The 24,363-nt window shown below is 43.6% G+C and overlaps 1 protein-coding gene across 1 annotated transcript in view; it reads left to right on the top strand.

Moving 5' to 3' along the window:
* The window catches only part of PCLO (piccolo presynaptic cytomatrix protein), a 1,621,199-nt gene that overhangs the window by 388,928 nt on the left and 1,207,908 nt on the right, over positions 1–24,363 (top strand). The window contains exon 4 of the mRNA XM_078674179.1: positions 23,250–23,858. Coding sequence (XP_078530305.1) covers positions 23,250–23,858 — 609 coding nt within the window. The remainder of the gene's footprint in view (positions 1–23,249; positions 23,859–24,363) is intronic.

Genomic DNA, 24,363 nt, shown 5'->3' with positions numbered 1-24,363 from the left:
CTCAGAAGTTCATCGACGCATGGCCGTCAGGCGTGCATGCCTCGCATCTACGTTGCTGCACTGTAACCAAGGCGCCATTTTGTGGCATCGCTCCGGAGCGTCATCGCATTGGATCTCAGTAAGAAACTGACGCATCACCTCCCCACACAGTAAGGAAGCGAGCATCAACTCCCCTGCGCAGCAGTAAGGAACCGACGCATCCACTCCCCTGAGTGTAAGGAACAAATGCATCACCTTTCCTGCGACCCTTTTGTTCGTTTTGCGTTACACATCCCAGGTACTGTGAGAGTAAAGTGTCACATTTACTATCTATAGTTAACTAAGCTATTTCTACCATTTTAAAGACATTTGGATTACAGTATTGTGGATTTGTGTTGTTTGGTCTTGTGTTAAGTCTAGTAAAGATTACTTTTCTAAACCTATGTGGAGTCCATCTGTATTGTTTTCACTGTATTACTGTATGTGTTCACAAATGCTTTACACTCTGAGTTAAGCCTGTCTGCTCGTGCCAAGCTACCTAGGGGGGTGATCAGGGGTTATTTTAGGAGTGTAGCCTCTTACCCTGACTAGAAGCAAGGGTCCCTATTTGGTCAAAGGTACCTACCTCTGCCAACTAGAGACCCCCAAGTCTAACAGTAGTTTTGAAGAATAACTCAATGCAAAAGACAGCTCAGTTTAAAAGAATGGAGAATCATAGGCACAAATGTAATTTCTGCTACATTTGCAAGAATTAAGGCTTTAAACATTTTAGAGAGGTTCTTAACATCAGCTAAAAATGGCATCGAGACCTTAGGCAAAATGGGAGTGAGTGAAATTTACCTCCAGCTTCTGAGATGCACTCATGTGAAAACTGGCTCAAATGCCTTATTTTCACCTATTTTAGCATTCACGCTCCGGTCTAAATGATACTATCACCACGCATCATTTTCATTTTGTAGGTATAATATTGATGAACAAACATCTTGATATGCTGTAATATTTCTGTCTAAATACATTTAAATGCGCAGTTTTACTAAGGTAACTGGGGCTTGCAACATAGTATATGATATACAATGTTAGCAGAGGGCATTGCTGTTTTGGCAGACATAACAGGGTTTAAAGTGCATTCTCATACCATGTGTATATAACTTACTGTTGTGATATGACATCTGGGATATCAGCCTGTCAGTGCATAATATGCGGCACAGCTGTTCTGGAGTGAGGTACATTTGAAATATATCTAAATAAATTGTATCTGTTTGAACTTGTTTCTCAACACTGGATAAAAATAAGCCATTATCTTACAAAACTCTGTATCTGCTTTTTCTTTTCACAAATTAATTTCTCATTTGTGCCTCAAATATGATTGTGGTCTAATTGTGGTGCAGATCAATGTTTTGTGCAGTTTCATTACCTTTTTCCCCGCTGTTTTTGCCTGCTGTCAATAGTGCGTGTAGTACCCTGTTACTGCCTGGCTGTGACATCTTCCAGATTAAACTCATGGCCTGGTCAGGGTACTAGAAATAGGCCAGGTAGAATATCATAATCTCTCATCACATCTTAGAAAGATCAAAGTAGTAAAGTGGTTTCTTTAAAGTTATGCTTTTCCACAGCTATCACCTTAAAAAGGACGGCTGGGTAGCACTAGTTTCAAAGACGTTAATAGTATGATCATGTACACAAAGCTAGAAGGGTTGGGTGTAAAAGAATTGCATCTGTATTCACCTGCATATTGAATGGTCTTCCTGGGCTGGGAGATTGAGGGGTATTGACACTTCACATTTATATAGGTTGTGTGCTGCCCTCACACAAAGGGTTCCTCTAACCCCTATAGATGTCTGGAGCCAGACATGGGGTTGAATGGGGGTGTTGGACACTTCTAAAAGTTCCTTTAAAATTACCTCTACATCGAAGACATTTTGAGTATAAATACAGGGGCTCTACCCCCTAATTTTAGACATTTCTTGGGACTGATAACCAGATGCTGCTGGCTCTACATGCTGCACATTCCCAGAGGACTGCAAGGAGGAACTGCCATTGAACCTAACTGCTTTGAAGTGTTGACCTGCTGCCTGCTGGGTTGAGAGAAGGACTGACACTTTGCAACAAGGATCCTTCACAGGTCTGCCTGCCTGCACCCTGCTTTTGGTGCCCCCAGTGTACTCTAGTGGGCTGGCCTCCCCTCCCCCTGTTTTTGTGAGGGTTCATGAGGATGCCTTTAATGTTTTCATAGGGGTCTTGGACTCCCAACGTTAGTGCGTGGTGAGCGCATTATTTGGCCCTTGATCTGTCATAAAGGGGGGAAGTGTGAGGTGAGCGCCTTGCATCCCCTTTTCACTGGCATGTGGTGAGCATTGGTTGTTCTGCTGTCTCCCCACACTTGCAGCATGTGGTGAGCACCTATTGTGGAGACTGGCCTCTGATAGATTCAGCGTGCACTGAAAGGGCTAAAACCTCTCCTGGAACCTGCGCATGTTCCTGTGCTCCAGGCAGTGAGTGGCACTTAGGTTATCCCCGACCCAGGAAGCTCCTCAAAGCCTGCCAATGGCTAGGCTTCCACCTGGCTTCAGGGTTTGTAATCGATGGAGGCTTTACTCCGTGCTGTGGCTGACTATGAAGAAGAGGAGAAAGAGCAGAGGGCAGTCACAGCAGCTGCACCACCAGCCCTGTGTGAGAGGCCTGTCAAGATCCAGAGAGGCTCTGTGTGGGGAGAGCAGCCGCCCGCTTTTGTAGCAGTGGCCCCACCTTCGTGTTCAGAGCCTCAGAGATGGGAGGCCTGTGTCTTGGCCCCACCTACCCACACTGGCACCTGGTTCCAGGTGCGGTACTCAGTGGGGCATGATTGTTGGGCTACAGAGGCTGTGTTGGCCACAGCTGCACCGCGCGAACGCAGGCATCTGCCTTGGCTGCCCCCATTGTGTGAGAGACCAGATGAGGCCACCTGCTTGATTTTTTTTGTGTGTGCCTGCCTCCCCATGTGACACATACCTTGGGGGCACTTGTTCTTCGTTAGGGGCATTCCTGGGAGGGTCCTCCATGGAGGCCCCCGTTTCATTGAGGAAATCACAGAAATTGCTGTATTGATTGTTGTAGGTGGGCAGGTAGCCCAGTAGCCTAAATTTGGGGAACAGAAGTACTGTATACCATGTATTAGGAGGGCTGGTTGCTGGTCCTTATATGTTTGCGACATGGCTTTCTGCACTACTGGAGACATATGGTGATTACAACTTTTTCATTCCAGCCAAACTGCTTCATATTCAAGCTCTGGTTTTATGATATGTGTTGATTTATGTCTTGAAATGACAGGATAATGAGTATTATTTCAGAATCTGCATATTATGTACAGATAAGGTGTTTTCATGAAATGTGCAGCATATAAGTCTTTATCTTATTGCACAAACTGTGATGTTATGACAGTTGCCTAGTTGGCAAAGTGATTATTGGTTTATGTGGTTTTGGTCTATGTTTATTTGCAATACATATACGTATTTTTATAGACTACTTTGTGGAGTCTCTTTTGTGGTGTATTTAGTGTTTCACTGGTGTGTGTGTGTGTGTGTGTATGTGTTGCATAAACATTTACACATTGCCTCTGGGATAAGTTTGGCTGCTCTGCTAATCTACCAAGGGCATGAGCAGGGTCTATCTTGGGTGTGTAACTCCCTAACCCTGATTAGAGTGGTGGGTTCTGCCTGGCTTAGGTTAATACCCTAGCCAACCATAAACTCCATTTCTAACATTTATTCTGTTATGTGTGAACTTAAATTATGTTTTTCATTAGATCTTCAAGAATTGTACAGTGAATTACCATTTGGCCACAATGTTTCACTCCAGGCACAGCAGTGCAACGTTCTGAGGAGGGAGGAGTTTGCCTGCAGTGAAGCAATGCGTGCAGTATGTTTCAAATAAAGTTCTTGAATATTTTGATGGACGCACCAGCTTTACCTTTTTCCTACACACAAATACATTCCTGTGAATTAGTGATTGGGCAGACTTTTAGTGCATGTCAATTCAAGTGGTATAACAATAGCCAGAAACATAGCAAAAGAGTAACCTCAGATCTGTGTCCAGTGTTGGAGTGAGCTCTAATACTCCAGTGCACTTTAATAATTGCTTGTACGTTTACCATTTATAATAAGGTAAAAATGGTAGTATAAAAACTAAGCAAACACAAGGAGATGATGGACAGAGCGCTGAAACTTTTCAGACACTCACCCCCAGTCACAGACATGGGTTAAATCGATCATCGTTATTTAGCGCAGTGTGCCACCCCAGTTCAGACACAGCTATATGCAAATCAGTCTTGACCCTGTGCCTTGACCCTGTGCCTCATGGGAACAGTCCAGCCTGAACTGCCAAGCCATGTCTCCGTGGACCGGAAACAAGCATCCTGGGACCAGTTTCTGGGTAACAGCCCTCATCAGCTAGGCTAGCTTAAATCCAGTGGCAAAGTGAGCAAGGGACCCACTTCTGGGAATACCCTGCCAACTTAGGGCGAAAAAAGCAAGTGGTATAACAATAGTCAAAATCATAGCAAAAGAGTAATCTCAGATCTGTGTCCAGTGCTGGAGTGAGCTCTAATACTCCATTGCACTTTAGTAATTGCTTGGCCATTTACAATTAATAACAAGGTAAAAATTGTAGTATAAAAGCCAATTCATTTCAAAGTATAGGCATAGAAGATTTTTATGTGTTTATCTTTTTGTACATCTTTATTAAAGTGCAAAATGCATTTTCACGCACAATTTGACATTTACACATTGATATTTTACTGTTACTTTTGAAAATAATTTCTTACGATGAGTAGAAGTGACATTCTTTTAATATATATATATATGTATATATAGATATATGTATATATATATATATATATATAGATATATGTATATATATATATGTATATGTGTATATATATATTACCTACTGGCGGTCGCCAGTAGGTATATATAGTTAGGATTTTTTCTCTATGGGATTTTTGAAAATTCTATGTCTAATAACTTTGGCGTTTGTGGACGGAATTGGCTGAAATTTTCTGGAAAATGGAACATTTTGTTTCTGACCAACCCCTGAAAATTTGGGGGGGGTTCGTCAAGGGGGGGCCGAGAAAAAAGGGGGGTCCCAAAACGCGTTTTTCCCATGTTAATTTCCATAGGGCGGTGGCCTCCCTTTTAACCCGAACGGCTGAATGGATTTGCACGAAACTTGGCAAAATTGTAGGGACTGGTAGCCCGATGTGCCTTTGCTAGGTCTCAATATATGTGCTCCAGTGGATTTTGAGAAATTAACGTTCAAAAAAAGATATATATCTGTAACAGCGCTCCGGGCAGCGCTCTGCTTCGCGTACTTTTCGCGTTACGGAGCTTTGCGAAGCGAAGCTGATTGGTTCTCCGGCGTCTGTAAACATTCCAAACAGTCCGTAGCGGCCGCCATCTTGTCTCTCGGTAGGATCGAGAGACAAGAGGAGGCCAAAGCGAAGGGGCAAATGACCATAAGGGGGCATAGTAGATCCTCCCTGACCCCCTAGGTTTGATGTGGAGGTTTTAAAAGGACCCCGCGGGGCAAAAAAAAAAACAAAAAAAAAAAATCGAACGGCTGAATGGATTTGCATGAAACTTGGCAAAATTGTAGGGACCGGTAGCCCGATGTGCCTTTGCTGGGTCTCAATATATGTGCTGCAGTGGATTTTGAGAAATTAACGTTCAAAAAAAGATATATATCTGTGACAGCGTCCCGGGTAGCGCTCCGTTTCGCGTACTTTTCGCGTTACGGAGCTTTGCGAAGCGAAGCTGATTGGCTCTCCGGTGTCTGTAAACATTCCAAACAGTACGGAGCGGCCGCCATCTTGTCTCTCGGTAGGATCGAGAGACAAGAGGAGGCCAAAGCATAGGGGCAAATTACCATAAGGGGGCATAGTAGATCCTCCCTGACCCCCTAGGTTTGATGTGGAGGCTTTAAAAGGGCTCCGCGGGGAAAAAAAAAAAAAATAATAATTTTGGGTGGGGTGCGCCCGGTTCGCGTAACGGGAAGCGGACTGGGGAGCGTACTACAAGGAAACAAGAATGATTGACTTTTAACTTATTGTATGTTTATAGACTTTTTTTTTTCTTTTTTTTCTGCTGAGTGACGTCTCGGCCTATGTCCACGGGATGCAGTCCCTACCATCTCGGCGTTTAAGCCCAGGGGGACCGGTAGTGTGGGAGAGATAACGTCTGTTAACGTTCGATTCGAAGGAAATCAGGAAGTGTTGATAAACATTGTCTGCGCCATCTTGCCTTTTTTCAAATGCCACACTTTTGTCGTGCATGGCAGCCATTTTAGATGCCTTGACCAGACCCACTCTCTGCACGCTGTCGATCCTTAGCATGGCTCCCCACCCTCGCAAGCATCTCCCCCAGGCACTGGTCACCCCCGCTCTCTGTCTTATGCATGGGCAATAAACCTCCCCCCATCTGCGCTGCTCTTCCCTGAGAATCACACCCTGTGCCCGCCCGACACCTCCCTTTCGCCCTATTCACTACCGCACCCTCTGACACTCCTCTTCCTCTGTGTCCGATTGTCCAGGCCGGTCCCAGGCTATCAGGTAGCCCTGCAGATGTAGTTTATGGCCCCAGCTGTAAAGAATCACCCCTCTTCAAAGGAGTTACAGTAGATCAAGGCCCCCACCCGATGAGATCCGTCACACCACACGCGTTCCTACTATCTGAAAACCATCCTGTATTGTGATTGGGGAGGGGACCGAGCCTGAAGCGGAAGATTCCAGGGATGCCTCTTTGTACATCAAAGTTTTTACAATTATGTGTCACATTAAAAATATATAGCACTCCAACAAAGTAGTAGGATTATAAAACTTTAATAACTTATAAATATATACAACGCAACAAAAACAGTAAAAACATTTAAACATTTTTAGGAAAAAAGAAGCAACAATGGTCAGTAGCTGTGTTTTGTGCGAATAGTTCCAAGGCAGCACAACGTGCTGAGTTCTGGATGGCACCCAGGTGATGTTGCCTGGGTGCCGCACTGGTTTTGGGTATCCTACAATGCTGCTCCGAATAACGGCGTGGGGCGTCCCGGGGGGTGGCTCGTCAGTAGCGGTCTGTTGTGCGAATAGTCCCAAGGCAGCAGAACGCGCTGAGATGTGGATGGCACCCAGGTGATGTCAAGTAAGTTGCCGCACTGGTTTTGGTATCCTACAATGCTGCTCCGAATAACGGCGTGGGGCGCCCCGGGGGGGGGGGGGTGAGGCGGCGTGAACGGGCCTCCCCAGGTGGAGGCTCGTCTGCTGTAGTGGGGCTCCCCTTTACCGTTTCAGTTGCCATTCCGCCCGCTTTTGGTACACTGTGCCAAAATCCGCCATTCAGCTGAGTTGCGCCCACTCTTGCGGTGCAGCGATAGGCGGCTGCCACAGGACTCTCAAAATGGCGGCAGGCTCTTTCCTTTTTGGGCACGGCGTGGGGCGCCCCGGGGGGGGGGGTGAGGCGGCGGGAACAGGCCTCCCCAGGTGGAGGCTCGTCTGCTGTAGTGGGGTGCCCCTTTACCGTTTCAGTTGCCATTCCGCCCGCTTTTGGTACACTGTGCCAAAATCCGCCATTCAGCTGAGTTGCGCCCACTCTTGCGGTGCAGCGATAGGCGGCTGCCACAGGACTCTCAAAATGGCCGCAGGCTCTTTCCTTTTTGGGCCTGGTCCACTGAAATGGCCCTGGGACACCTTGGAAATCGGACGCTTGTCTGCTAGGTCTTGGACCTCTTTCTCGAAAGCGTCCCCTCAGCCTTGAGGATTCTATAAAAGTCTTGGGGGCCCCCGACTCCTGCAGGCTTCCGGTGGGGAGCGGCTGCCATGATTGCTCGCGGAATGACCACGACGGAGCCACGAGATGGTGGTGCTTTCATGCTGACGCCAGCTTCAGTCTGAAACATCCAGAAACAAGGTGGGGCTTTCATCGTTTGGGGAAAAAAAAAGTTTTCATCCAATGAAAAGTGTTATTTTTAGGTCATATGTTCAAGCCTTCCATCATTAGGAAACCAAAAGTAAAATGAACCAATGAAAAGTTTTATAAACAAGTCACATGACCTGTAATGCGGCATAGGGTATAAAAAGCGTAGAAAATCCATTGGCACGTGAGGCGGCGTCAGTAGCGGACCGATGTGCGAATAGGCCGAAGGCAGCACAACGCGCCAAGATCCGGATGGCACCGAGGTGGTGTCCACCAAGTTGCCGCACTGGTGTGGCCATCCTACAATGCTGCGCCGAAAGTCGGCGTGGGGTGCCCCGTTGGCCTGTGAGGCGGCGTCAGTAGCGGACCGATGTGCGAATAGGCCGAAGGCAGCAGAACGCGCCAAGATCCGGATGGCACCGAGGTGGTGTCCAGCAAGTTGCCGCACTGGTGTGGCCATCCTACAATGCTGCGCCGAAAGTCGGCGTGGGGCGCTCCGTTGGCCTGTGAGTTCGCGTCAGTCAGTGGGGGTTGTTTGAGGATCTGACTGCATTGGAAAGCAATGTGATGCTGTGCGTCGCCCCCAAGATGAAGGTTCCTCGGCTGCAGTGGGGCGCCCCTTGGTGTTTCACTCGCTATGCAGCTGAGTTGCGTGCGCACTTGCGGCGAATAGGCCGAAGGCAGCACAACAATATTTTCGGAATGGAAGACACCACAAGGCGCTGAGATTCGGTTGGCACCGAGGTGGTGTCTAGCAAGTTGCCGCACTGGTGTGGCCATCCTACAATGCTGCTCCGAATAACGGCGTGGGGTGCCCGAAGGGGGGGGGAGGCGGCGTGAACGGGCCTCCCCAGGTGGAGGCTCGTCTGCTGTAGTGGGGCGCCCCTTTACCGTTTAAGTTGCCATTCAGCTGAGTTTCGGCCGCTCTTGATGCTACAGCGACAGGCGGCTGCAACAGGACTCTCAAAATGGCGGCCTGTTCTTTGGATTTGGGCCTGGTCCACTAAAATGGCCCTGGGACACCTTAGAACTCGGACGCTCGAATTTTTTTTCCTTTCCTCTACATGCAAAAAAGGTAAATGCCCGGTACGTTACCTGCCTCATCTGCCACGCTGTACTCTCCAGAGGAACCGAAAAAAAATATAGTTATGGTAACTATACCATGCATCGTCATATGGAGAGGTGGCACCGATTAATTATAGTGCTGCACAAAAGAGAGATTTGGAGAAGAACCACCTACCTGCCAGTACATTCACCAAAGAAGTGGCACTGACAGCATCAGAGGCAAGGGAAACGGTCCCAAATATTTAGAAGAACTTTGGAAAGATTAAAATGACATGTTTAGATTGTGGCAAATTAATTTCATGTGGACAGATGAGTGTTACTCTAATAAATACAGCATATGAACATCATCATAGTCGATGGTTGGTGGAGACATTTTGACTATATCCTGGACCTGCCCGTCCTCGCCCAAAATGGCGCCGGAATAAATGGGACTCGTAACTCCTTGTTGTGTACTGGTTGCAGAACCTTGATATCACGAGATACGTATGCAGTTTTGAAGCACATGGCGGGCGGGGACGAGAATTGATTGAATACTTCGACATCCCTATTGATATTAAGTTCTGATGTGTTATTGATTACTGTACTATTGAAAGTTCGAATTAACGTCACCCATGGTACTTGCCCGCAAATGTATATCTACATAATTTTATTGTAACTGGCCCTGTCGTATTTTAATTATAAAATGTACGTCCACCGATTCCGCAACTGTTAGACACCTTAGTTCTTGCAACCTAATGGCCCGCCCGTTACGTTCCTCTACAGTGTAAATGTCTACTCATCATATATGATTACAGTTTGCTCCGTGGCCGGCCCACGTGGTTATAGGCCCGTATTTGTATACTGACATTTTCACAATAAAGGTTTTTAAAAGAAAACATGGTAGTAGTATTTACATTGGTAACGTTTTTAATAATAGTCACTGTTTTAGAATCAGTAAAAGGCAAGTGAAATAAAACAGTCCAATTACATGAAGGGTAAAAGGTATAATACGCAGGAACGCAGTAAAGATAAATAGTCAAGGGCTTTTGTGTTTTCTACTCCTGCAACATAAAGTGATCGATAAGAATCTGATATTCAGGCGTATCGGCGACTAAGACAGCAGGCCGAGCCTCTTTTGCTCAACGGCTCCGTCATGGGACGAAGAAACGCCCTTTTTCTCGAAAAAGGAATATATTTTACTTGCAGGACAGTTGTAAATTTTCCGGGAAAGTACATTAGCCTGGAACATTATAACATATGTTTAAGAAAAAATAATGTTCGAAAGTAATAAAAAGCGTAATTTTTAGGTCATATGACCAAGCCTTTCATCATTAGAATAAGAAAAGTAAAATGAACCACTGAAAAGTTTTATTAACAAGTCACATGACCTGTTATGCTTACGTTACGCGCTGCGCGCCGCGCCCCGGATAGCTTCCGGGAAGCTGCGCTTCGCGCACCGGAGCACTTCCGGATGCGCTAACGCGGCACGTCATATGACTCATTACGCGACAACGCAGGTCCAGAATATAGTCAAAATGTCTCCACCAACCAGCGGTTGGAACACAACCCCTTTCAGCAGGCTAAATAGTTCTGTTAAATGACAACAGAAGGGACAGGCAACAAGAACCATCAGTCAAAGAGGGGAGGGCAAGTTCTTCTCTACCGGGTCACGTTGGGGCGCTCCCGGAACTGATCGAATTGGTAGTCTACAGTGTTTCTGGATGTTTCAGACTGAAGCTGGCGTCAGCATGAGAGCACCACCATCTCGTAGCTCCGTCGTGGCCATTCCACGAGCAATCATGGCAGCCGCTCCCCACCAGAAGCCTGCGGGAGTCGGGGGCCCCCAAGACTTTTGTAGAATCTTCAAGGCTGAGGGGACGCTTTCGAGAATGGAGCCCAAGCTCTAGCAGACAAGCGTCCGAGTTCCAAGGTGTCGCAGGGCCATTTTAGTGGACCACGCCCAAATCTGAAGAGCCGGCCGCCATTTTGAGAGTCCTGTGGCAGCCGCCTATCGCTGCACCGCAAGAGCGGGAGCAACTCAAGTACATGGTGAGCGAGACGCTGTAGTCGAAAGAGCGGGCGGTAAACAGCTGAATAGCGGAAGAGGCACAGTGTAGCAAAAGCGGGCGGAATGGCAACTGAAACGGTAAAGGTGCGCCCCACTACAGCGTGTCTTTAGGTGAAACGGATTGTGGGACAAGGTCAAGAATGGAAGAGTCACCAAAAGGCAAAAAGTTCCGCTTGACCCCGGGAGCCGGCCACCTATGTCGGGGGCGATCTCAGGCCACACCAGGGCAACACGACTTGGGGAGGGGGCCGGAGCCAAGCGCCCCCTCCGAGTCCGCGCCATCACACCGTCCCTCGGGGGCCTCCGTCAAGCGGTTCAGGGTGGCACCGCATCACATTGTTTTCAAATGCAGTCACGTCCTCAAACAGCCCCCACTTACATTGAGAATAGTGAAGCTGTAGCAAGTGCAAATAGGCTTCAGACAGTGTTACAAGCACTCCTCAAAACTTTGAACTATCAGAGTGCATGAGTTTCATGCTCGATCGATTGAGCTAGCCGGATCGGGCAACAAAAAGTATAAAATAGTTATGTAAATAGTTATTTAATAAAATGTTTTACCCTGTTACTTTGCTGGTGTGTTGTATATATTTGTAATATTTGCATAGAGTTTATCGTTATTTTGGGCGGGGTGGGTGGCGGAGCCGAGCTGTCTTGCAGCCATCATGGTGTGGAGCTCAGTTCATCTCACTAGTTTCGTATTTCTCATGAGGGGTTGTTCCTAATGTTTCTATTTTAGCGAGGTCAAAAAGAGATCCCATTAGTGGCCTACTGATTTTGCTCGATTCCTTTTGTTTTTTTACACGATTGTTCACTATCTGGAAAGACTAAACAGAGTATTGCGACTCTGTGCTTGTTTGTAAATAGAGAATGAACCAAAGAGAACCAATTCTAAAACAGTAAATGCTTGGATAACAATCAATCAAATGGAGAGAGAAGCAGGCACGACGGATTACAACGGGGGCAAAGGCCTGCGTTAACTACCCTTCACTATCTGCAAAGAGAGAGTACTCCTAATAGAAATGAGGGGGAGGGGGGGCAGCATTCAAAGCAGATCAGTGTGCATAAACACGAAAATGTTTTTACTTACCATGTACTTGACATTCGACAGCTTATGATATTTGCTATTAAAAAACCATTGAAATTCACTGAAAAAACCATAGGTTAGAGACCATATATAGTTAGGAATTAGCATTTAAAAAACCTTGAAAATTCACTGAAAAAACCATAGGTTATAGACCATATATAGTTAGGAATTAGCATTTAAAAAACCTTATTTTACTCACACAAAACCATTGAAATTCCATATATAGTTAGTTGCACTAACTATATATCGCGCACCCGCAATCCACTGCTGATGATGTCACATATTACATCATTCATGACATGGTCAGTGACATCACTGATGACATCACTGATGACATCTCAAATGACATCACTGATGACATCACTGATGACATCTCAAATGACATCATTCTTGTGCTAATACGATAAACCTCTTCAGACTCTAATATAACCTTAGATACACTCAGTGTATACAGACACTCACACACTGTCACTCATCCATGGAGTTACTCACACACCTAGTCAGTCATGCAAAGAAACAATCTCACCTCCATTCCCTCAACTATACAGATATACACATTACTTATTCAAACATATACTAACACATATTTACTCTCTTATACAATCCCTGATACAAGTTCACAATGATCCATACAGCCACTCACACATTCAGTGGCTCTCATGCACAGTTATTTATATATGCCAACTCTCACATGTACTGTGTTTTACATATGTACTTACTATGACATGTAGCATTGAGATATCCATTCACTGATCAATACACTCATGCACACAGTCAACCGCCCATGTAGCTGTTTCCACATGCACTCTTGAACTCATACACCTAGTGAATCAACTGCTCACACATCTATGCACAGAGTCACACACCTCCCAGCCACCCCCACACAAACTCAATCTCCCATACAAATACTTGGGCAACCAATCAATAACACATATAACCTCTCGTATAGCTAATGATCAACACATGCAGCAGTTTACATCACAACAGACATACTGATGCACATATTCAGACAGTTTAGTCACTAACCCATGCATTTAGTACGACACATTTATTCACTCACTCATACAGTCAGTCACGCACCTACTCCTTCATCCAGACACTTATACATCCACTCATTCTTCAATAAATCAAACATATTTAAACTTTACAGAAACATCAGTGATGTCATTTGAGATGTCATCAGTGATGTCATCAGTGATGTCATTTGAGATGTCATCAGTGATGTCATCAGTGATGTCACTGACCATGTCATGAATGATGTAATATGTGACATCATCAGCAGTGGATTGCGGGTGCGCGATATATAGTTAGTGCAACTAACTATATATGGAATTTCAATGGTTTTGTGTGAGTAAAATAAGGTTTTTTAAATGCTAATTCCTAACTATATATGGTCTATAACCTATGGTTTTTTCAGTGAATATATATATATATATATATATATATATATATATATATATATATATATATATATATATATACATTTATATATATATATATATATATATATATGCCACAGTTTAGCCATAACCACTATCTTTTTGAAGATAGATGTCACCACTGTCACTCATGCTTCCATCTAGCCCACTTCTCTCCTGGCACACTTGGTAGCATAATGCTGAACTATAATGGTCTATTTCCACTGGTTTTGTTATTCTTCTCTTAATTACATTTTAGTCATAACTCAATACATTTACTAAGGCACTTCAGTTGGTTCACTGTGGCAATTCATTCTTATAAAACAGTATTGCTTGTGTATCTAGTTGTGTTATACCATCTCAGGGCAACATTAACTTACATATGCTGACTAATTATTCATGTATTGGGATAGTGCTTAGGTGATTAAGTAAATTACATTTCTTTTTTATATTTGCTCACACCAGAGTGACTCTGCATATTCTGTAAATCCATATGTGATAATAATGCATAAAAACACAAAATTTTGTGATGAGTCAGGGGAGAATTTTTTTGTCTTCTAGGGATGCTGTCTGTTAATCTCCCAATTGTGCTGCCCACTAAGAACTTAGAATAATTTCTGATTTTGGCATTCTCTGTATAATGCATTGAGAGCCTTCGTGGCACTGACTCTACTACTTTATTTTTTTTAATTCTGTAATAAAACTCTTTGCCTTTTTCTTTGATCTAGAAGTCAGTTATTGAGTGTCCCATCATGTATTAAATTGATTGTATTTTTTGATTTCTAATGCTTTAGGAGGTACTTTAACTCGGGGACACATTGCTTCATGAAATTGAGGTCTAGTATTGTCTCAGCTAAAGTAAATGTGGGAATTCTGAAATAGATTTGGGGTTAAAAAATGTGGGGGTATCCTCTTGCTTCCACATAGGCATCAGCTTACAAGGGATAATTTGGCTCTAGCCTCATCAGTCTGTTCATTTCTCAGGTTCAGTGAACGTTTTATACTGAGGATGTAGATGGGGTCCTCCCTACTTCATATATTGTCCAGATTAATGATAACTACTGTGCAGTAGTGATCAGCATGGTTATAAAGTGGATTAAATGAAGTTGTCCCCTTCTTGTTTAGAAAAACCTATTTTTAGGTCGAGCCTGTAGACAACACATGCACTGTCTCTTGCAAGGGGTGTTTTTCTTTTATTGTGAACCTAAGTGGCTTTGAGCCTACCCTTTGCTTACCATTGGTTGGCTTTCGTTGTCACTCTCATCTGCCTGCTTCTTAAAAGTGTTTCAGCTTGATAATCTTGTGTTTGTCTCTTTCATGGAGCATTGCCCCTTTACCATTGCTTTGATTGGCTAGCATGCTGCTTCTATGGCTTGCATTTCAAAATGCTGCTATTCTCTTTTGTGTGAAGCACACCATGACAGTACATGTGTTTTCTAACTGCTCCCATCGTGTACCTAGCTCCCTCTACTCTTCTTGTAGCTCTCTATCACCCAAGTGTTTCTCTCCCCACACCCTTCATGTTGGTTTCTCATTCCTCCCTTCAACGTGTTGCTTTCTTGTACCCCCTTTGCCTTACCCAAAAAACCATAGTTGCTTCCGTTTACATCCACCCACCCCTGTTTCAAAACAAGTCCCCTGAATGTTCTAAACGCGCACCGGGAGTCACACTCACTGACACAGTAGGTAGGATGGGAACGAGGAAGGGACAAGACAGGACAGGGTCACAGCATGTTACACATGCACAAGTACAAGTGTGGATTTTCTAAAATTACTGGCTACTTCTACCATGTGCGGATCAGAGCCTTCCCGTTCCTTGTACAATGAATCCAAAAGGGTCAGATGAGTTTCAGGCAAACAGACAACTGTTACAGATAGTCTGCTTGAGGGAACCGATGAGGTTGTCTAGTGTCGATTTGATCCCATTCTTATCACCACAAAAGAAATGCAAACTAAAATAATAATAAAGCAGCACAGAGTGGAATGTTTAAACTGAAATGTGACATTTCTGGTTGGTATTCCAACTTTTGACTTCAGTTCACACGTTTAGAACACTCATTAAGTCCGACCTCAGGGCGGCAGATGTTTTGAAGTTTGGGAGGAGCAATTCACAAGATGAGGGCTCATATATACAGGGGCTCCCTACACAAAAACACACAGCAACGAAGTTGCCTCTTTGAGAAAAATTGCTCTTGCCAATTTTGACTGCACTTTGCACATTTGAAGGCCCCAATAAATTCAACTTCACAGTGAAATCTTGGGTGGTGAAGTTTTGCGGTTCGGGCGAAGCATTACACAAGTTCTGTGCTCCTATTGGCTGGGCTCATATAACAACACTCGCGTTGGGGGAGCAGCACAATGGTGGTGAGCACAAAGTGCGTTGGAATTGTGTCAGCAAAAAGGGAGATGACCCACTCTCGAGAACTCTCGAACAAAATTCTGTCTTAGTTTTTAACTTATAAAAATTCTACTTTGTAGTGCCTCTGTAACATGTACAATGCAGGCAGCATTCATCTGCACCCCTTGCCATCTTGATTTACACATCAAGTTAAGTCAACAATCCTGCTATGTGCATTACTTACAAGCCTCATATGGCCCGGATTTAAATCTGGTGCTTGATATTACTAAGTGTTCCAAGGCCCTCCCCTGTGTTGCTTTCCTGTCCAACACTCCCCCATGTTGCTTTCCTGTCGCTTTTGCCGACCTTTGTGTCCCAATACCCCTCCCGGCCTGCCAGTTTTGCTTTAACCACCCTCTTACTCCTGTTTACAACCAACCCACATACCCCCTCTTGCTTAAAAAACTGTGTTTTAGATTATTATTTTTTACAAATATAATAGACATGACATCCTTGGCGTGGTAGCCCCCAAACATTTTGCTTTCACCTCTCCTTTTTGCTGAATTTATTTTTGTTGGTTTTATGACTTTACCACTGCATACCAGTGCTCAAGTGTTTGTGCTCACTTCTCCAAACATGGTAAAAATAGCCTACACCTAATTGGGACATTTAATTTACTTGCAAGTCCCTAGTAAATGGTCCAAATGTAGCCTTGGTTTGTATATTAAAGGCTAATCATTGAGCCACTCACTAAAGTAGCGCTTTGAAAAAAAAAGGTCTCATGCCTGCTTCTGCAGCCTGTAATGCAGTTTTAAACTCAGAAAACAAATTGCATGGAAACACAAAGGGAACTGGGTTAATCCAACCAGTAACAAGGTATTGTTCCCTGTGTTGTAATTTATTGTTTAACTGCCACTCACATATATTCTATACCCTCTCGCTCACAATGCAGTCAAACTATGAGCCTTATTTTTAGTCAAGTATCACCTCCTTTATTAAAAAATATATTTCTGTACACAACATTAAAAATGTATTAAAACCAAATCAATTCAAAAGCCATTTTGTAAAAACAGCACACATCATATTCTCATAAATGAGCTCTCATGTACATATTAATCCTTTACATATACAGATTATAGATTAGCACGATTCTTTGAAGTCCAGAATTTATTCGCTAATACATATATTGTGGTAAACAATTGTGCGCAAATGATGCACAGACCAACAAGTCACCTATGAAAAATCATCCATACAATATTTGGATGTAAAACCTTTTTTGTTAAAAACAATGCAATATAGAAAACAGTTGTCGATGCAGCATTTCGGTGGATTAAACCTGGTTGACACCACCTTCTTCAGGACAGACTTTAAATTTAGAGATAGTATTGTTCACTCTAAAATAAAAATAATAGATGTATGTTTTTATTTTAGAGTGAACAATACTATCTTTAAACTTAGTCTGTCCTGAAGAGTGTGGTGTCAACCAGTTTTAATCCACCAAAACGCCGCATCGACAACTGTTTTCTGAATTGTATTGTTTTCAACAAAATCGTTTTACATAACAAATATTGTATGTATGATTTTACATAGGTGACTTATTGGCCTATGCCATTTCGACCTAGAAAAATCAACCTTTTTCTAGGCTTAAACCTTAAATGTAACTCTTTAGGTAGGCCCTATAGGCTCATAGGGCAGGGTGCATATTGTTTGAAAAATAGGAAGCGTGCACTTAATATTTACATGTCCTGGCAATCACAAACTCCTGAAGTTGTTTTTCACTGTTGTAAGGCCTACCTCTCCCATTTACTAACACTTGGTTATCTTATTACATGTATTAAGTGCTAACTTTAGACTGGGAACACATAAACATCTGCTGTTTACACTCAAATTAACTGTAATATGAAATCCTATTTAATGGTGATGTCAGATTTTGTCACAACTCTGAAAATGCCACATTTATAAAGATGCCATTTTCTTGTCCTAGCAATGTTCAGCTCCTGCCAGTGTCCTGGGCAACATGACTGTGAATTGCTCTGGTGTTGGGGTTTGTGTATTGCCTCCAGACAGTAACACAAAGGGGGCTTAGGTGTGGACAGTTTCGACAATTTAGGCAGGATGACTTGGGGTGCCTATACCTAGTCTAGTCTCCCTTACACTTCACACACAAAGGAACCTATCACCAAGCTGCTATGCCAGTTGAGAGCATTGACAGGGGAAGGATGTTTTAGAACTGGATGTTTTCGCAAAACAGGGAGTCCCCCAAGACAAACGCTGGCACTAGGTATAAATATTGGGCCTGGAATTCCACTCTTCAGAACACTTAACCAAGCATGCAACAGAACTAGCAGAAGCCATCCTGAACTACGACATTGAAACAGCATTCATCATAGAAACATGGCTCAACAAAGACGACTCTCCTAGCTTACAACACATTTGAATTTCTCAGCACCACCATAAGGATGAAATGCAATACAACTGTAAACTGTCACCTACTACACCACCAGGTAACATACTCTCTTTTGATGAACACCTAACAGATTTGATAAAACACTGGTGACGCTCAGACACCAAAATCATCTTCCTAGGGGACTTCAGCCCCCACTGGAATGATGAAAGCAATGCTCGAGTCCAATCCCTAAATGACCTTCTAAACAAAAAGAACCTTTCCCAGCATTTGCAAAGGTCAAACCCACAACAGAGGCTCAACCCTGGATGCTATCATAGCACAAGAAGAAACAATAACTATCAACTGCATCCTCCCTGTTGGTTCGTTGGAAAACCACATCATTCTGTTCGACATCAACTGAGAGCCTCACCACCAAACACACATGCAAAAGAACTTTCATGTGGACTAGAATCGTAAGACAATTTCCCTTAGTGGACACCACTCACTCCCCCCCATCAGATAACCTCTCAACAACCAACCTCACTACTCATGGTAACTCAGCGATGTCCTTCATACTGGACCAGGTAGCCTCTCTGAAACTGAAAAGGATGAGAACCACACCCTCAAGATCCTGGTTTAACAAAGGGATCAACACTGAAAGACGACAGCTAGGAGCCTCACAACGACATTCACCACGTTGATCAGCTCAAGAAGTATCACAGAAACTGCAAAAAATACATCACAAAAAGGAAAAAAACACCTTCTTCCACAATGCACTAGATCAGGCCAAAAACTGCCCTAAAGAGCTTTTCAATATCATCAAACAACAAACCTCCAAGCCACCACCAAGAAACCCTCATATCTCCAAATAACGCTGTGACTTTACCAATTTCTTCAGCGGCAAAATTACAAAAACAGTGCTCTCCCTTGAAGATCACATCCATCGTAAACCTTCCTCCCAGTAAGGCCGACAACAACCCTCCTCTCCCCTCCATGACCACCTTACCAATGATCGTTCCACAGGACATCAAAAGATGCAATGAAAACCAAGGGCCCCTTATAATTCCTAAAAGCTGGAAGGTATTCAACCCAATCACCGAGAAGGACAATTCTGTTCTGTTGGCCAAATCCAAACCCTCCTCCCACCTTGTTGACCACCTCCTAAAATACCTGGTAAAAAAAACAAAATAATCAACCACTCCCTATCCCCCCTTTGGACTAAGATCATAAACAGCTCACTGGTGACTGGAGTGAGGACAGACTGCCTCAAACTCTGCAAAGTCATGCCACTTCTCGAAAGACCCGGGAGCTGATCCAAACGACCTCAACAACTTCAGTACGGTCTCTAACCTCCCCTACCTAGCCAAAACCCTAGAACGATGTGTTCGCTCACAACTAAAGCAACACATAAACAACTACAATCCCCTAGAACCTCATCAATCGGGCTACAAAGAGGGCTGCAGCACAGAAACAGCTATTTTGAACATAGTGGATGACCTACACAAATCCCTAGATACAGACCAATGCTGCCTGCTCATACTCCTAGATCTTTCAGCAGTCTTCAACATGGTCAATCACAAGCTTCTCTCAGATGCCCTCCCAAAGAGAACTGGCACGGAAGGTGTTAGTCCTTTGCTCGTTCACATCTTTTTTTCAAAATCGCTCTTAACAAATAAAAATAGGGAATCTGACCTCTGATACAATGGCAATCATCTGGGGTGTCCCCCAAGGCTCTGTCCTCTCGCCTACACCGTTCACTATCTACATGGAGCCCCTCACCTTCATTCTCAACCAAGCAAGCATCCCCTTTCACCTATACACCGATGACACCCAGCTCTATTTGGAAATCTCCTAACTAGACGAAGTGCACAGACAAAATGCCACCCTCAAGGAAGTACAACACTGGCTATCTTGCAACCACCTAAAATGTACCCGAGCTAAGACAGAAATTCTACTCATATCAAAGTCAGAGCAATCACTCCAAATACGAGAATGGCTAAACTCCAGAGACACTGTTAACTGCGATCTTACCCTAGCCAACTCCGTCAAATCTCTAGGAATCACATTACACCCGAAACTGAACATGAAAGACCATATAAAGAAAAGTGCGAAGAGTGTCTTCTACAATCAGAAAATTCTAAACAAAATCAAACCCTACCTACTGCTGAACAACCTCAAAACTACTACACAAACAATGTTGTTGCCAAGTGATGTATGACATTACAACGCATGCTTTTACATCGCATGCCTTTACAACGCAAGTATTACAACGTAGTCCATTACAACGCATAGTGCTTTGGGGTGCTGGATAGTGAATAGTTTAATTTACTATTCCAACTCCAGTCCCCTTGGACACTAGGGAAGGTTATTGGATAGTAAATTAACCTATTCCCTATCCTAGAGCGCCCCCCAGAGCAATGCGTTGTAATAGTTTGCGTTGTAATGGTTGCGTTGTAAAGGCTCTGCGATGTAAAAGTTGCGTTGTAAAGGTTGTTTACCGTTGTCAAGACTAGGCTACGGCAACACCACCTTCACTGAGACCTGAAATTCCATATTGCACCCCTTAGAACTACTCTCAATGCAGCACCAAGAATGATCACAGTAACCCAAAAATATGATCATAACTCTCCTGCACTGATTGGCTTCCAATTGAAGCTCACTGCAGCTTCAGAACTGCCTGTCTCACTCACAAAGCCCCCCACACAGAGAATCCAGCTTACTGTGCCTAAAAGAAAATTGCAGGCCAGTCAAGAAACCTAAGATGCTCAAATACTTTACTCCTTCTCTGACCCAAAGCCTACAAACAAAAAACCCTAGCTTGTTCCGTCTCAAGCAATGCCCCTAAAATCTGGAAATCCATCTCAGTTCATATCATGACAAATCCCTCCTTCTTGAGCTTTAAGAGACCACTAAAGAATCTCCTCACCAACAAATATCTTAACTAGCAAGATGGCAACCGACCATCAAGACATGACCTCAACCCCTAAGTCTCTCTGTATACATCTACTGCAAGCCTTCCTCCCCCTTGCTTAATCTTTGACTTATTTAGGTTGTATCCCTAATGTGTGATTTTACTTGCTATTTGTATTTAACTTGCACCGATGTAAAGTGCTCGGATACCCTCGAGTCTTGCAAGCGCTATATAAAACTACATAAATAATACAAAATAAATACTCCTGCACCTTTGGAAGTTACAGAAGGACTGCACCTGCTGCTTGACGCACTGCATTGTTGTATGAGAAAGAAGAGTGGACCTGCTTGCCTTCATCCCTGGCTAATCTGAGTGTCTCCAAGCGTCAGTTAGCTGACCTCCTTTGTGAGCTACAGGGACACAACAAGCTTCAGAGTCCTCCCTGCAACTGCCCAACTGAAGTGAATCACTAGCTAGATCTGCCTGGACCTGCAACTGTCCTCTGCTGGAGTTACTGATCGCCCAAGTAGTGCCCCAGGTCCTGGACCCTGTGCTGGCCTAAGTGTGAGCTCCTCCTAAGTGAAAAGGTAAAATCCTTAAATTTGTGCTCCTTGCAAGCACCACTGTTTGCTGCAAGATTCTGCCACATGTGACACCCGCCACGCGAAGCTCCAGTGATATTTACCTCACACATCAACAGTGACTGCAAAGTGGCTATCACAAAGTACAGTTGAGACATGGACTCTGTGTTACCACAACAGCCTATGGTGACACTCTTGTTCTATGTGCTACAGCAATGTCTGCGACACTCTGCCTACTCCTCATGGCCACCTACAACACAAATGGAACTCTTTGCGCCAGACTTTGAAGGTAACTTTTTAGTGGGACTAACCTAGTCTCTGCATCTTACTCGCGCTCCATTGCGGTCAGCTGAAAATGTGGCTTTTCCCCAGTCTAGCTCGACCAGATGATTGCGATTTGAGGTTTGTGTTTTTAGGCCGTATTTTCACTAAAAGCCTTAAAATCCAATAACTTCAGTTCTACTGATTGGATTTTTGTAGTTCTTGTATCATTTTCTTTATTAACGTTTACTCTTTTTTTCAAACTTGGTTTGGGGTTGTTATTGTGGATGTGTTTTCACTGTATTACTGTTATGTGCTGCATAAATACTTTACATATTGCCTCTACTTTAAACCTGACTCCTTTGTACCAGGCTACCAGGGGGTTAATTGCAGGTTAAATTTGTGAAGTTTGTGATTCACCCTGACAGGGATTAAGGTTGTTGCTAGGGTGAGGCTTCCACCCCTCTCAAGCAATAGCCTAATTTCTTACATTGGTGTTGTGCAGTAGGATCCAGTATTTTGTGTGAATCTAAAAATGTAATATATATATTCTGACATCCTATTATTATTATTTTTTTCTCCCTTCTGTTGGGTACTTTTCCTTTTCTCTTTCCTTGAAATCTGCAGTCTGGCAGAGCTGAAGAGGTTTTGTAGGAAGGGAGTTTATGCTGGTCAAGGGCTCCCCAAAGCTTGACTACGAGATTGATCTCTGAGCCTGGGAGGAAGCTCACTACAACACATGAACGATTACTAGGCACAATCTATGCATTACACGACTCCTGAAACACAAGTTTACCAAAAACAAGGATTGTGTCTTAGTGACTCGAATTTATGTGAATAGTTCCTGCACATTTTGTCTTTCGCTCGTTTATGCCTGGACGACTTGTAAATCAGCAGGGCGTACATTTAGTACAGGTTTACGGAATGTATGCGCGCTCTGTTAATCTGCCCCCACTGTACTTAAATGTTTCACTTGAACCAACTAAAAAAATGTAAGAGATATTTGAAATCATTCTATTCTTTAAGACAACACATTTATTGATTTTGAATTGTAAACGTAACAAGACACAGCCACTGCTTTGTTACCGCTGTGCATGACACTGAGGAGTGTTTTTCTTACTGTGAGTTAACAAAGTTAGACCTTGAACTCAATAACCACGAACGATTGTCATTTGTAAAACGTAATAAATAAAATGTGGTAAAACAGTACGGTTACTAATGCTCTGCTTTTATATTATGTTGCAGGTAAAGGAGTGGTTGTGCTTAAACTGCCAGACACAAAGAGCTATGAAAGGGCAGCTTGGGGACATTAAGCAAACGCCACTACAGAAGCCACTCTCCTCGGCAGCACCACCAAAAGAGGCAGTGGCCCCCCCCACTCAACCTGGGATCTCAGAGAAAAACCAACCGCGAAAACTTCCTCCAACGCCCAGTCAAACAGCATCGAAAGCTGAGAATGGAAAAGACAGAAAGCAAGCTCCAAGACCACTAGCAAAGCTGACCAAGTCCATTTCTATAGATGAACATCACTTGGAGGGTTCAGAGATACAGCAAGCAGTAGTGAAGTCTGCTGAAGATAAAACTAGTGATGTCTCGATAGGTGGAAATCTTCAACCGCTACAGGAAAAGGGGCGTGATCTCAGTATGACTAGAGCTCAGGACCGTGAGGTGAGCAGGGCGAAACCGGAAGCAGGGGAAATATCTAATGAGGAGAAAACTAAAAAGCCGGACTTAACCATTGAGATTCCGAAGGCTCTACTCATAGCGGAAGAGAAAAATGATGCTAAAAGCTTTCATTCGGAAGTAAAAGCTGTAGCCGTGGCTCAATATGGGGACTCTTTTAAGGAAAAAGCAGTAAGTACACTATATACCGCCAAACATGGCATATCAATGCTTTTTTACTTATTGCTCATTTTTGTATTTGAGGAATTTCAGATGCAAAATTAAATAGCATCCATAGCACGTTTTTCATAACTAACACCTGCTTTCACGTTCAGTTAGCGCCAATATTGTAGAGTATTTGCAAGATAGATGGATTCACATGAATAAGGACCTAACTTGTTCCCTTTGACTGATGTGACAAAAACAGTAATTCGTTTTGGCTGGTAAAAAGGCTTAGCCATAAAGATAAAAAAAAAAAAATGGCTTCAAATATGTCCTTAAATGCTTAAGAGTGAGCTCATAAATGAATGGGTGATTGAACGTATTGGGATAATTAAAGAGAAATGAATCCATAAAAGAGTGGATGAATAATTAAGCGAATTGAATAACACATATCTACAAATGGAAGGCTGATGAATGAGTGCATGGATGAATGCAGGAGGGTTAAACCAATCTGTCTTTAGGCCAAGGCCACAGC

Source organism: Lissotriton helveticus, chromosome 1_1 (genome assembly GCF_964261635.1).
Source record: "Lissotriton helveticus chromosome 1_1, aLisHel1.1, whole genome shotgun sequence".
Taxonomy (NCBI): domain Eukaryota; kingdom Metazoa; phylum Chordata; class Amphibia; order Caudata; family Salamandridae; genus Lissotriton; species Lissotriton helveticus.
Note: the sequence above shows the minus strand (reverse complement) of the source record. Positions and strands in the feature narration are given on the sequence as shown.